At 47.9% G+C, this 12,303-nt stretch overlaps 1 protein-coding gene across 4 annotated transcripts in view; it reads left to right on the top strand.

Moving 5' to 3' along the window:
• Positions 1-12,166, top strand: part of si:ch211-45c16.2 (mitogen-activated protein kinase kinase kinase 13) — a 60,447-nt gene extending 48,281 nt beyond the window's left edge. For all 4 annotated transcript variants that reach the window (XM_042084508.1, XM_042084509.1, XM_042084510.1 and 1 more), the window contains 6 exons: positions 1-16; positions 3,991-4,134; positions 4,501-5,413; positions 6,211-6,281; positions 7,105-7,396; positions 7,756-12,166. The exon at positions 1-16 is cut by the window's left edge and continues 101 nt beyond it. In XM_042084508.1, the coding sequence (XP_041940442.1) occupies positions 1-16; positions 3,991-4,134; positions 4,501-5,413; positions 6,211-6,281; positions 7,105-7,396; positions 7,756-7,854 (1,535 nt within the window). In that variant the 3' untranslated portion in view covers positions 7,855-12,166. The remainder of the gene's footprint in view (positions 17-3,990; positions 4,135-4,500; positions 5,414-6,210; positions 6,282-7,104; positions 7,397-7,755) is intronic.
• Positions 12,167-12,303: the final 137 nt, after the last annotated feature.

Genomic DNA, 12,303 nt, shown 5'->3' with positions numbered 1-12,303 from the left:
AGAAGGAGCTCATGAAGTAAGTACTAAAGAAATAAGGGGAGGTGGTAGTGTAGTGGTTATGGAGCTCAAGGTAGTGTAGTGGTTAATTAGCTCATGAAGTAAGTACTAAATAAATAAGGGGAGGTGGTAGTGTAGTGGTTAAGGAGCTCATGAAGTAAGTACTAAAGAGATAAGAGGCGGTGGTCGTGTAGTGGTCAAGGAGCTGGGCTAGCGTGCAGTAGCCTGAAAGTTGTGGGTTCATTTCCCGGTTTGCACTGTTTCACCCTTGAGCAAGGCACTTAACCCCAAGTTGCTCCGGGGGACAATGTAATCCCTTGTAATATAATTCACATGTCACTTTGGACACCAGTGTCTGCTAAATGAATACATGTAAATATAAGTGTCCTCTCCTCATCTCCTGGCATCTGGTCTCTCCTCTCCTCTTTTCGCCTCTCCTCCTATACAGCAGATGAGCCAGTTCTGCTAGATCAGTACCAGTTTGAGGCCTTATATCTTCTAGACAGCTGAGGTCCAGATTCATTGCTGGCCGCCGGTCATTCTCTTATACAGCATATAGACCCCTCAGGTGCATCTCTTGTGTCACCACAAGATTCTGCGTGTGTGTTTTGTGTTTTGTGAATCATGTTTGTGCTTTGTAGCCCAAATCGCTTCACCTTAACAGTCAGCAACTGGCTCACCTCTCCCCTGGCAGTGTTAAGGCAGACCAGTTTCGCCAGGAGCCTCTTCTGAAATGCCTGTGCAGTCATGGAAGAACTGACTGACTTAAGAGGGCTATTTTTTTCTTCAGCCAGATGAACACCCTCAAACTGTCCCCAATACACTAACACAACTGTCTCCAAAACACTAACACAGTCCCAAATACAACCTCAACCTCCTATTTAGATGCTTACACATGATTGGATGGTCTTAACCTGCTCTTAACTAACCCTGCCCACACATACGCTGCCCTGGCACTGGGACAAGTACACCTTACTCAGGTCGTCCCCGATGGCACAAACAAACCCACATGAAGGACGTCAGGGAATCCCTGGTCCCAGTAAGACTCCCGATGACTTAGGGATTCCCCCATCTTGTCAGCTTGTTGTGATTGGATGGAAGAAGAGCTCAGCGGTGATGTCATCAGGGATCCCTGCCATATTTAGGACTCCAATTAAGGGATGTCCTCAGTTCAGGTTTTGCCCTCTGAGGGATCTCCTTAATAACTCAACCCACACATGCCATAACCATTATCCACACACACACACACACACACACACACACACACACACACACACACACACACACACAGAGGGAATTCCCACGCCTCGCTAGCTTCCTATACACAAAGGGGGACATAACCTGCTGGATAGCAGTCAGCAAAAGGCACTCCCCTGGTAGTGTTAGTGTAGGCCAGTGTTACCAAGAGAATCTTCTGAAAGGCCATTGTTGTCACAGAAGATCGGACTGACTGACTGACTTAAGCCGGCTGCAGACTGCCTGCGTGGCGTGAGCGTGGTGTGTCTGTTGCGTGTCAGTTGCATGGTGGCTGTGTGGCATTTTTTCTATCTCTATTCACACCAGAAACGTGTCTGACGCGGCGCACACGTTTCACGTAGCATGCACACGTTTTCAGCGCGGCTCGAGCAGCACCTGAGGCGTGCGTGTCATGCAGGCAGTGTGCAACCTCTAACCTGTTAACATGGGAGCCCAAATGAAAACAGACACGCCACGCAGCTGACACGCTCACACCACGCAGGCAGGCTGCAGCCGGCCTTAAATGAGCTATACTCTGGGTTGTTCCTTATACTGATGGCCAGTTAAACACGCACAAGCTGTCCCCGATACACTAACACAACTGTCCTCGATACACTAACACAAGCATTTAGATGCTTACACATGATTGGATGGCCCTAACCTGCAGTCACACCTGCCCACACATACGCTGCCCTGGCACTGGGACAAGTACACCTTACTCAGGTCGTCCCCGATGGCACAAACAAACCCACATGAAGGATGTCAGGGAATCCCCGGTCCTAGTAAGACTCGATGACTTAGGGATTCCCCCATCTTGTCAGCTTGTTGTGATTGGATGGATGAAGAGCTCAGCGGTGATGTCATCAGGGATCCCTGCCATATTTAGGACTCCAATTAAGGGATGTCCTCAGTTCAGGTTTTGCCCTCTGAGGGATCTCCTTAATAACTCAACCCACACATGCCATAACCATTATGCACACACACACACACACACACACACAGAGAGAGAATCCCCACGCACCTGCTAGTTTCCTATATATACACAAAAGGGCTATCCCCAAATCCCATGATTGTCAGCATGCTAAAGCTAATTTCCTATTTGGCTCAATTTGCGCTCTAGTAAGCTGTATATTACACCCTGAAGGACACCTCTGAAGCTGTTAAATTATATAGCTGTATCATTGCCTCCAAATGGCTGTATTTAGCTTCATTTCCATTTCAGTATTGTCTCGAGGAAGCCAACATAAGCAGTATCTGCGCAGTAAACGATCCTGCTAGATCAGGGCTAACAGGTTTTGCTATGGAGAAGCACTGCTTTCAGGGATGTTTCAGTATGACCAGGAAAGGTCAACAGCGCCCAAACATCCCAAAATAAGCAATTCCAAGCTATCCTCTTAGCTGCTGAGAGTCGTAGGGGATCTTGAGTGTCTTAAATCAGATTGGATCCTGTGGGACATACCCAGCTGCACATCAGGGGTGCCCTGCACTTACTCTGTGACCGGCCTTATTATACGAGATTTCCCCAGACACCTGGCTGGCATAGATGAGCTTACACCTTCCAAGCTGTTAACAAAGCCAAGGTTGTCCATAATAGCTGGTAATGTACCTAAGTTTGTGCTTTGATCCTTTAATCTGTTCAAGAAGAAATGTCCTTCAATCTGGCTGACACCACAGAGGAAATATTCTGTGTATGTGTGCACATAAGAGACACCAAAAGCTATGTGTTCTAACCACAATGATGACGATCTAGGGAGTCAGAGAGAAATACTCAAAGGGCAATCAGTTCCTTAACCATCAATCAAATGAATCCTTTGTGTGCTGTAAGGGACCTGTCATCTCTTCTGTCACGGTTACCCCCCATGTGAGGGAATAGGAGGAATCGTGGAGGAATCATGACTTGGTGTGCTCCCCCAGGTTGTCAGGGTAACCTCTCGAATGCCTAATGACGGCGACCTACAGTAGAGACACTTATCGGAATCCTCCAACCAAAGACAATCAGTTCCTGTTAACTGTCAATCAAGTGTTGTGGGCGCAATGAATCCTACACGGGCCACGAGCCAATCTTTTGTGCTTACGGTTACCGGCATGTGAGCTCAGTTACTGACAGTTACGCAACAGTACAGTGGATGGACAGCGATACCAGCAGGCTGGTCAGTGACCGTGGCGAGACGCGGTGCGTATTAATGAGGGCCCCTTTTACAAAGAACGACCTGCCGGCTGACACCAGATGTCTGGGCAGTCCTCCGCTGTCCTCCCTGGGAGTCTAACCTTCCCACAATCCTCACCTTTGGCCTTGATTGTACCCTGACACTTCCATGGTAGCTCAGAGTCAGACAGGTGCAGTCGTCTGCAATCATCTAGGGAAAGACAATCCTACCTCGCAAAGGTTTTTGTTTTCCCCCATTCTGAGCCGTGGATCTGCCCAAGGTTCCTGTTCACTTGCTCCTGTCTAGAGAACTTTAATCCTCGGTAGGCAAACTGTCATGATTATCCAATCAGAATGCATGGAACTGGCCAAGGTTGCCCAGCAACATTGCTCAAAAAGTCGCCCTATGTCTTATCACATTTAGTGCCTGCTGTAGGGGTTTCCTCAAAGGTCATGTTCAAGCCGGGCTCTGTAAACCAGCGTGAGATGTATAAACATGTGTGTAGCACATTAACAATGGGGTACATGTTACAGTGGCTCTATGCAATTGAAATTGAGTTGAGTTGAATCAAGCTGGTTTGCTGACGTGACGTTTTGTCCTGTGTCCACAGGAGGGAGCAGGCGGTGGAGAAGAAGTACCCGGGCAGCTACAAGCGCCCGATGGTGCGGCCCATCGTCAGGCCCAACGCCGTCGAGAAGCTCATCAAGAAGAAGGGCAGCGTGTCGCACAAGCCCGGCACCCAGACGCCCAAGAGGTCAGCATGGCTAATTTAATAACTACGCAAAATCTTTTGCTAATTTAATACCCTAAGCAAGCTCTTAAGCACAAACGTCGGTGGGTCAGCTCAGAGTTGTCATTTCTCATTCACCACATGATGGCTTTAGTTTGTGTATTAGACTCTTTGCACATTGACTGACTGCACTTTGCATTTAATATTTAAATTAGGGCTCTGTATGTTATAACGTACAAATGTATGTATGTGTATACAAATGTGTATGTATGTATGTATGTATGTATGTATGTATGTATGTATGTATGTATGTATAATATATGGACTGTAATGTATAATGTATGTTATAATATAATGTGTGATCATGTTGTGACTGTCCTCCTCCCCCAGGCCTCCTGACCTGCTCCGGGCGGATGGCATCCCCAGTGTGGACCCCCTCCCCTCCCCATCGCCCCTCTCCGGCAGCCCCAAGGTCTCCACGCCGCCTGGCAAGGCCCGCTACCGCAGCAAGCCGCGCCACCGCCGGGCAAACAGCAAGGGCAGCCACAACGACTTCCCCGGGGTCCTGAAGAGCAGCAGCACGGGGATTAGCGGCGCGGCTAGCAGCGAGGAGCAGCAGCCTCTCCAGCAGCAGACACAGCAGCAGACACCTCAGCTCTACCACCACCACCACCACCTCCAGCAGCCCCAGCACCACCACCTCCCGACGCTGCCAGCAGAGGGCGCCCTGCTGCCGCTGAAGCGCCGGGAGAACGCGGTGGCCACCTGTGCCAACAACCTGCGGTACTTCGGTCCGGCAGCGGCGCTGCGCAGCCCGCAGACGGACCACTTCCAGCGCCTCGTGTCCAACCCCGACCTCATCTCCACGGCCGTGGACGCCGACTCCCGGCGGGTCACCGGCACCGGCGACCTCGATAACGGCATTCCAGACGCCGCAGCAAGCAGCGAGGACGCCACCGCCGCTCCACTGCCCTCCACTGTGATGGGCCTGGCCGTGTCCAGCTCCTCCCTGAGCTCGGGGCCGGGCCCGCTGTGTCCCTGCTGCCAGGCGCACCCTTACCCGGACTGCCCGCACTGCCAGGAGGAGAACGTGGCCCCCGCGGCCAGCCACCCCGAGATGCCCCACTACTCCCTGCTCAGCACCTGTGAGGGCAAGCCCCAGCCGGCCGCGCCCCGTCTCGGGGAGCCCGCCTCCGACGCGGAGAACCAGGGCCGGCAGGGGGACAGGGAGCGGGCAGAGCAGGGCGCCCCGCGAAGCAGCCTCCCCCCTGGGGTCGTACGCATGCTCCGGCCCCTCAGGAAGGTGGGTGGAGGGTGTGGGGGGAGTCTGACTCTTTTATTATTATATTGATTCATTTAGATATTTTTGTATGTTGTTATGCTTTAGGTTTTAATGTTATTGTCAGTCTTTTATGTCAATTGGGATTGTCTGAGGATACTGCTGTCTTTCCTTCAAATTGCCCCATGGTGACAAAAAGATATCCTCAACACTTCTTTGCATTAGAAGTGTTGAGGATTTGATAAGATATAGTAGAAAATGCTGTTTTATTGGCAGTCTGACAAAAGAGAGTTTTAGAGATTTATTTCTTTAGTCATTTAAATTGGAATGAGGGAATTATCTCACACGCCTTGGGAGGGAGATTCACATCCATTGTAAATGAACGACAACTCTCAGCTGGAAGTGTAGGTCAGTAAGTAACTTCTGCAGATTGTAAGCAGGCGTCAAACAGACAGGAGCAGTGTGGCCTTGAATATGTGCGTCATATCCAGGGTCTTCAGCTGTCTGTTTGTGGTACCTCATTGCCTGCAAAGTCAAACCACTTCAAGCAATTGTGTGGATATTCAGAGATAATTGGATGCCATTTGAGCGGCTATCTCCCTTTAAAACTTTAACTTAAACTTAAACTTTAATTTAATGGCTTCCGTGAGGTGGCTGCACTAGTTTGACCTTATTTAACATTGTAGTTGTTTCCCAGTGTGTGTTGTGTGTCTGTGTCTGTGTCTGTGTGTGTTTTGATGCACCGGATGCAGATGCTGGGTTGGCTATTCTGATTGCTTTGCTCTCTCTCTCTCTCTCTCTCTCTCTCTCTCTCCCTGCAGACTGGAGATGACTCATCAGAAGAGGAGGAAGGGGAGGTGGACAGTGAGGTGGAGTTTCCACGGAGACAGAGGTGAGGGGCCGCTCCTCCGGTTATTAATTATTGACGGACTATTTTCTCTCGATCAACCTACTCCGTGACTGGAGATGATCTCCGGAACAGAACAGCCGTGTATAGTTTCATCCATAGCCAGACATGCTTTGTGTGTGTGTGTGTGTGTGTGTGTGTGTGAGAGCGTGAGCGAGATAGCGGAAATCAGGACCCGAGGTGGATTCTCACATCTCATCTCCAGTGACACACTGACAGGTGGAATGCCGTGTTGGGTTGAGCAAAGACAACGCAGCCAGCCGCTCACTGTTTAGCTTTTATATGAATAATGAATACTGTGGAAATTATGTAACCCACAAAACTAAATAACATCTAATAACAACCGATCGTCTGGTTATCTACAGTTAAGTAAAAGAACCTGTTGAACACAGAAATGTTTGTATCCTAGCATGAATTATTGATATTCTGATATTGGTTTGTGAAGAACTGAAGATATTTACTGTGCCATACAATAAGAATAGAATAGAATCTAACTTGTACATGAATACATGTAACAGCTGAAAAAATTGAGATTATTAAAAGTTTTGCTATTTTCCAAATCGGACAACAACCAAACAAGGTGAACTGTTATAGAACCTCTATGTAATGGAGACCCAGTACCTATTCTGCAATGCAGGCCGGCAGGAGAACCATCTATGTAATGAAACTCTTCTATGCATTGCATACATAGAATAAAAATACTCATCTGACAAGCATTGAAGGTCAAAGAAATCTGTAACCTCTTCAATCTGTAATCTTCCTCTCCATACCTCTCTCCTTCCTGTCAATGCCCCTCCCCTTCCTGCAGGCCCCACCGCTGCATGAGCAGCTTCCAATCGTACTCGACGTTCAGCTCGGAGAACCTGTCGGTGTCGGACGGCGAGGAGGGCAACACGAGCGACCGCTCCAACAGCGGCCCGCTGGAGCGCCTGAGCGGCAGCCAGGAGGAACACCTGGACGAGCTGCTGGCCCACACGCCCGAGATCCCCATCGACATCTCCACGCAGTCCGACGGCCTCTCCGACAAGGAGTGTGCCGTGCGCCGCGTCAAGACACAGATCTCCCTGGGCAAGCTGTGCACCGACGAGCACAGCTATGAGGTGAGCAGGGGCAACGGTGTTGGGGATAGTGAGGTGTTGGTGTTGGGGGTAGTGATGAGGTGTTGGTGTTGGGGGTAGTGATGAGGTGTTGGGGGTAGTGATGAGGTGTTGGGGGTAGTGATGAGGTGTTGGTGTTGGGGGTAGTGATGAGATGTTGGGGGGTAGTGATGAGGTGTTGGTGTTGGGGGTAGTGATGAGGTGTTGGGGTTAGTGATGAGGTGTTGGTGTTGGGGGTAGTGATGAGGTGTTGGGGGTAGTGATGAGGTGTTGTGGGGGTAGTGAGGTGTTGGGGATAATGAGGTGGTGGTGGGGACAGTTGGGGACAGTCTCTCAGTCTGTTGCTCTCTCTCTTCCCTCAGAACCCGTTGCACTTTGGGGACTCCGACACCGACTCAGATGCCGAGTGTTCCGACGCAACGATCCGCAACCCCAAACCCTGCGCCCCCTCTTCCTGGTGAGGATCGAACCCAACCTCGCAAAACCCCGTCTCTGCACGAGGGAAACCATGGCAATAACCAACCAGATTGGCTGTATGCAGCCACACCCTCAACCCCCCACCTCCCAAACTCGCTGACAACCCCTTCCCCTCCCTCCTGCCCTCATTACCCAGTCACCTTGGCAACCTAAAGCAGGGATTCCTTCGAATGACACTGTAGCAAAATATATAGCATTCAAAATTTTTATTTTTGTTTGAAGTCTCGAGGAAGTGAAAACAAAATCAGGAACTCTGTATAGATAGAATCAAAATCGAACAAAGAAAAAAAACTAAAAAAAAAAATAACTTTGCAATGTAGATGTGTGGGTGGAGTATATGTGCTTGAGTCGACTGATTTGGGACACTAATGTTTGTGACCCGAGAGACTGGGCATTTGTGTAGAATATGAAGCAAGTGTGTGTGTGTGTGTGTGTGTGCGCACATATGTATGTATGTGTGTATGAGAATGTGTGTGTCTGTGTTGAGTCCTTGAGTTCTTGGGCATAGCAGTAGATCAGTGTGTAGTTGAAGACCATTCCATGATGGGGGGCCAGCTGTAGACTGTCCTTTCTGAAGGGACGGACCTGATAAGTGTTCCTCCACCTTTGCCCTGCGCATCCACCTCCACATAATCTAGCCAGCCTCCTCTGTCTGGCTACGCAGAGCTACCTGTTGAATCTCTAGGTTTACAGAATCGACCCCCCCCCCCACCACCACCACACACACACACACACACACACACACATACCCCCCTATTTATCCCATCCCCAGCCCTGCCTATCACCTCAGCAGGGGGAATCAGGGATGGTGTACCCCAAGTTTTTAGACACCAGCATGAGACATTCATCCTCCTGTCTGTCCATATTCCCTCTCTCTCTCTCTCTCTCTCTCTCTCTCTCTCTCTCTCTCTCTCTCTTTCTCCTCTCTCTCTCTATCTCTCTTTCTCTTTCTTTCTCTCCGCCAACGTGCTTTTGTTCGAATGGATCTCTTCTCCCCCAAACCCAACCGTAGAACCCCCTCTCTCCTGCATGGCCCCCCGCAAGTGTTCAACAAGTCACTGGGTTCGTCATCACTGTTGTCGCAGAGACCAGGAAGATGGACTTCGGAGGCAGGCGCCCACCCCCACCTCAGACTGGACCAGAAAGGGGGCGATCACACAGGAAGCTGTTTAAAGGCAGCGTGCTTGTTTGACGTCAGAAACAAACACACACACACACACAAACACACACACACACACGACTATGCGCTGCTCCTGTCCTTCCCGTTGTTCCTTCATCTCAGGAGTGTTGGAAATAGAAGAGGACTGAGAGACTTAATGGACGAGCACCAACAAATACAAACAAAGGCCGTTAAGGACTCCTAATGTAAAGCAGGTTTTAGTCTTCTGGGCAGACCTGCATCTCTGCTCATCTATGTTTGGTTTAACATGGTTGACTTTTTTTTCTCATTATGTTTTCCTGGTCATTCACCTGCCCATAAATAGTAGAATTTGTGCAGCGTTGGTTTTTTGCGGTGAATTTGCAGTATCCCTTTTAAGGAGTTCGCTCAGGCATAAAAGTCTGTCTTTTTTCGTTGTTGTTGTTTATTGTTGTTGTTATTGTTGTTGTTCTTGCCGTTCCTGTTGATGTTATTGTTTTTGTTTATGCACTTGTTTCTTTGTCTGTTTGCGTCGTTGGTGCTGAATGAGCGTATAAATGAATGTTTACAGAAAGGTATTTGAAAAAGAAAACAAACACACTAAAGAAGCACAGGCTCGGCTCCCTGCCCGCCCACTGCGGTCAGATGCTTGGACCAGGAACGAACCAGCAATAATGTCGGTTTCCGCTCAGGCTGAAAATAGGTTTGACCCGCTCAGGAGTGTCCAGCAGGCTGGACAGACAGACGCTCGGACAAGTCAGAGGTGACGTGTAGTGAAAAGCAGCTTTCGAGATCCTTTATATTTTTTAACTGAGAATTCCAGAATCTGATGCTCAGGTATTGATTTGACCACAGTGTTCAGCGTAATAGCAATGGGTGCCCACTAGGTGGCTGCAGACTTCTTGATCTACATATATATTTTTAACCCCCACAATCCTTGCTGTCAAGGAGAGATGGTATTTAATTTTGCATTGAGCCCAGTAAGGCTAGAACTGACTTACTACTTAGTGAACTTAACTGTGTCATACTTGTACATGTACTGCTGTCACAAATTTGTATGTTTTGTTTTTTCTATCCAAGTGAAGGGATACTGCATCTTCCCCATAAACTTTCCCTGCTATCTAGGCTATCCATTTTAATTGTTGTCTTTCATTTTATGGTGTATGTATTGAAGGTGTCATTAGATTGGCCAGTTGTTAACTAGATAAAAGTGATATCTTGTTCTTGTTCGTGAAGAGATGTTGGCAAACGTGGCATAGCCTAAGCTGTGAAATGAAAATGCTTCAGCCCGTTTCGTATGGTTTCACGCTTTTGGACAATTGCCGAAAACAAGTTCCAGGTTTCCAGGCAACAGAATGCCAGAGGAAGAACTGACTGTCATAACGTCTAATGTCTTGATATCTGTCAAGCCGCCCGCCTGCTGTATAGCCACTTTAATATCCAGATCAGTAGCGTGAGAACTGGGTTTTAGGGTTGAGTAGACCAAATGTCAGCCAACTCAAAAGACAAGATTATTGTGATGTGTGTGGGATTTGTTTTTCATGAAACGGGCCCATTGTGTTGAATCAAACTTGTTTATTTTGTTTACGTGTGATCCACTTAATATTACACTATTCTGACCACCAGAAATCAAACTGTGGTGTTATGACAAAAACTGCAATGATGACTGGCATATGGAAGCCATCAATAGATCCTTGTAAAGTATCATTTATTTTATTTGTTGATTTAAGTTTAATTTAATTTAATTTAATTTAATTTAATGTTATTTTTCTCTTGGATATTTTGTAGCTGGTCTACATGATTATTAAGTTAACTTATTATGGATAACCTGGACAGGTAAAAGAAATCAGTGTAATAATCTCTTGACTTATTGACTTTTTTGCTTGCTTGTTTGTTTGTTTTCTCTATCTTTTGACATCTCAGTAATTCTGACTGGATTGAAAACCTCTGAGGTCTGTAAAGTAATCAGTATAGGACACTGTTGGAAATGATCATGCTACCGGACGATTGAGATAAAATCCTCTGTAACTTCTCTTCTTGTCTCTGTCCTCCTCTGACGGTGGTCTTCAGTTCCCTAATGACCCACTCCTGTAGGCTTGTAGGGCTCCCACGTCCCACCCAAAGCAGAGTAGTTATCACATATCAGCTGAAGCTGTGTTGACCAACAGACGTAGCCAGTAGGCCATGACAGAATTTCACCACCTTGTAGGACATCCAGGACACCAGCCTCCCCAGGTCAATCTTTCAAGGGCATTTCTTTTTTATCTGCTCCACTGTCCCGTGTTTGAGGTTGCCGTTGGCAACAAGGGAGTGTTGTCCGTGTACCACCTTATCTAGTATCAGACCGCTCCACAGACAGACAGGAGGGTCTGCTTTAAACGCAGGCACTTCACTGGCACGATGCCAAAACACATCCAGGATACAGTGTTAGTTCCTAATCACACACACACACACACACACACACACACACACACACACACACACACACACACACTGGTGTAATCTGGACTCTGGTCACGATTGCCAGGTTGCAAACATGTATTCAGCTCTAGTGGTAGGTCGAGATTGGTAGAGTTTTAGTGCGTAGACTTTTACAAGCAGAGAAAGACCGACTCCTAGGAGAGGCTGGCGCTGTGGATCCGGCTGGCAGCTGGGCCAAATCCGGTTGCAAGCCGGCAGCTATCTGAGCAAGAGGAAGTACCACACTGTCAGGCTATAGACATCTGCCAACACCTCAGCCAACGGGTGATTCTCTCTCTCTCTCTCTCTCTCTCTCTATCTATCTATCTATCTATCTTTCTTTCTGTTTCATCATATTCTCTCATTCTCTTGAATATTCCATATTACAATTGCTTCTTTTTCCCCCCCAAACGGTTCTGTTAATAGTAACTGACTGTGTGCAGAATGTCATTTTAATCTGTTGAAACCTCATTTCTTCCTCCTGGTTTATGTCTCTCCCTCTTCCATGTCTGTCTTTCTTCACTTATGCCCCGCCTTTTCCCCCCTTCGCCTGTATTTTTTTTTCTTGAATGGCGTAATGATCAACCAATCCTGACAGTTTCCTGTATTAGCCAGTGTACAGTGCAATGGGGAGAGGGGGTGGGAGTGAAATCAAAGCAAACAACTGCATGGAATAAACACTGCTGTACTGTACCAAACTGTACGCTTCTCTTTGTGTTTCTTCTGCTTCTACACACACACACATACACACACACGCACACACTAATGCATTCTGTAGGCTACGTGTGACAGGAAGATACAGGAATAGGCTATGCCTTAGTGTTGTGTTACCTAA

Source organism: Alosa sapidissima, chromosome 2 (assembly GCF_018492685.1).
Source record: "Alosa sapidissima isolate fAloSap1 chromosome 2, fAloSap1.pri, whole genome shotgun sequence".
NCBI classification, from domain to species: Eukaryota; Metazoa; Chordata; class Actinopteri; order Clupeiformes; family Clupeidae; genus Alosa; species Alosa sapidissima.
The sequence above is the reverse complement of the archived record's forward strand: the minus strand, read 5'-3'. Positions and strand labels throughout refer to the sequence as shown.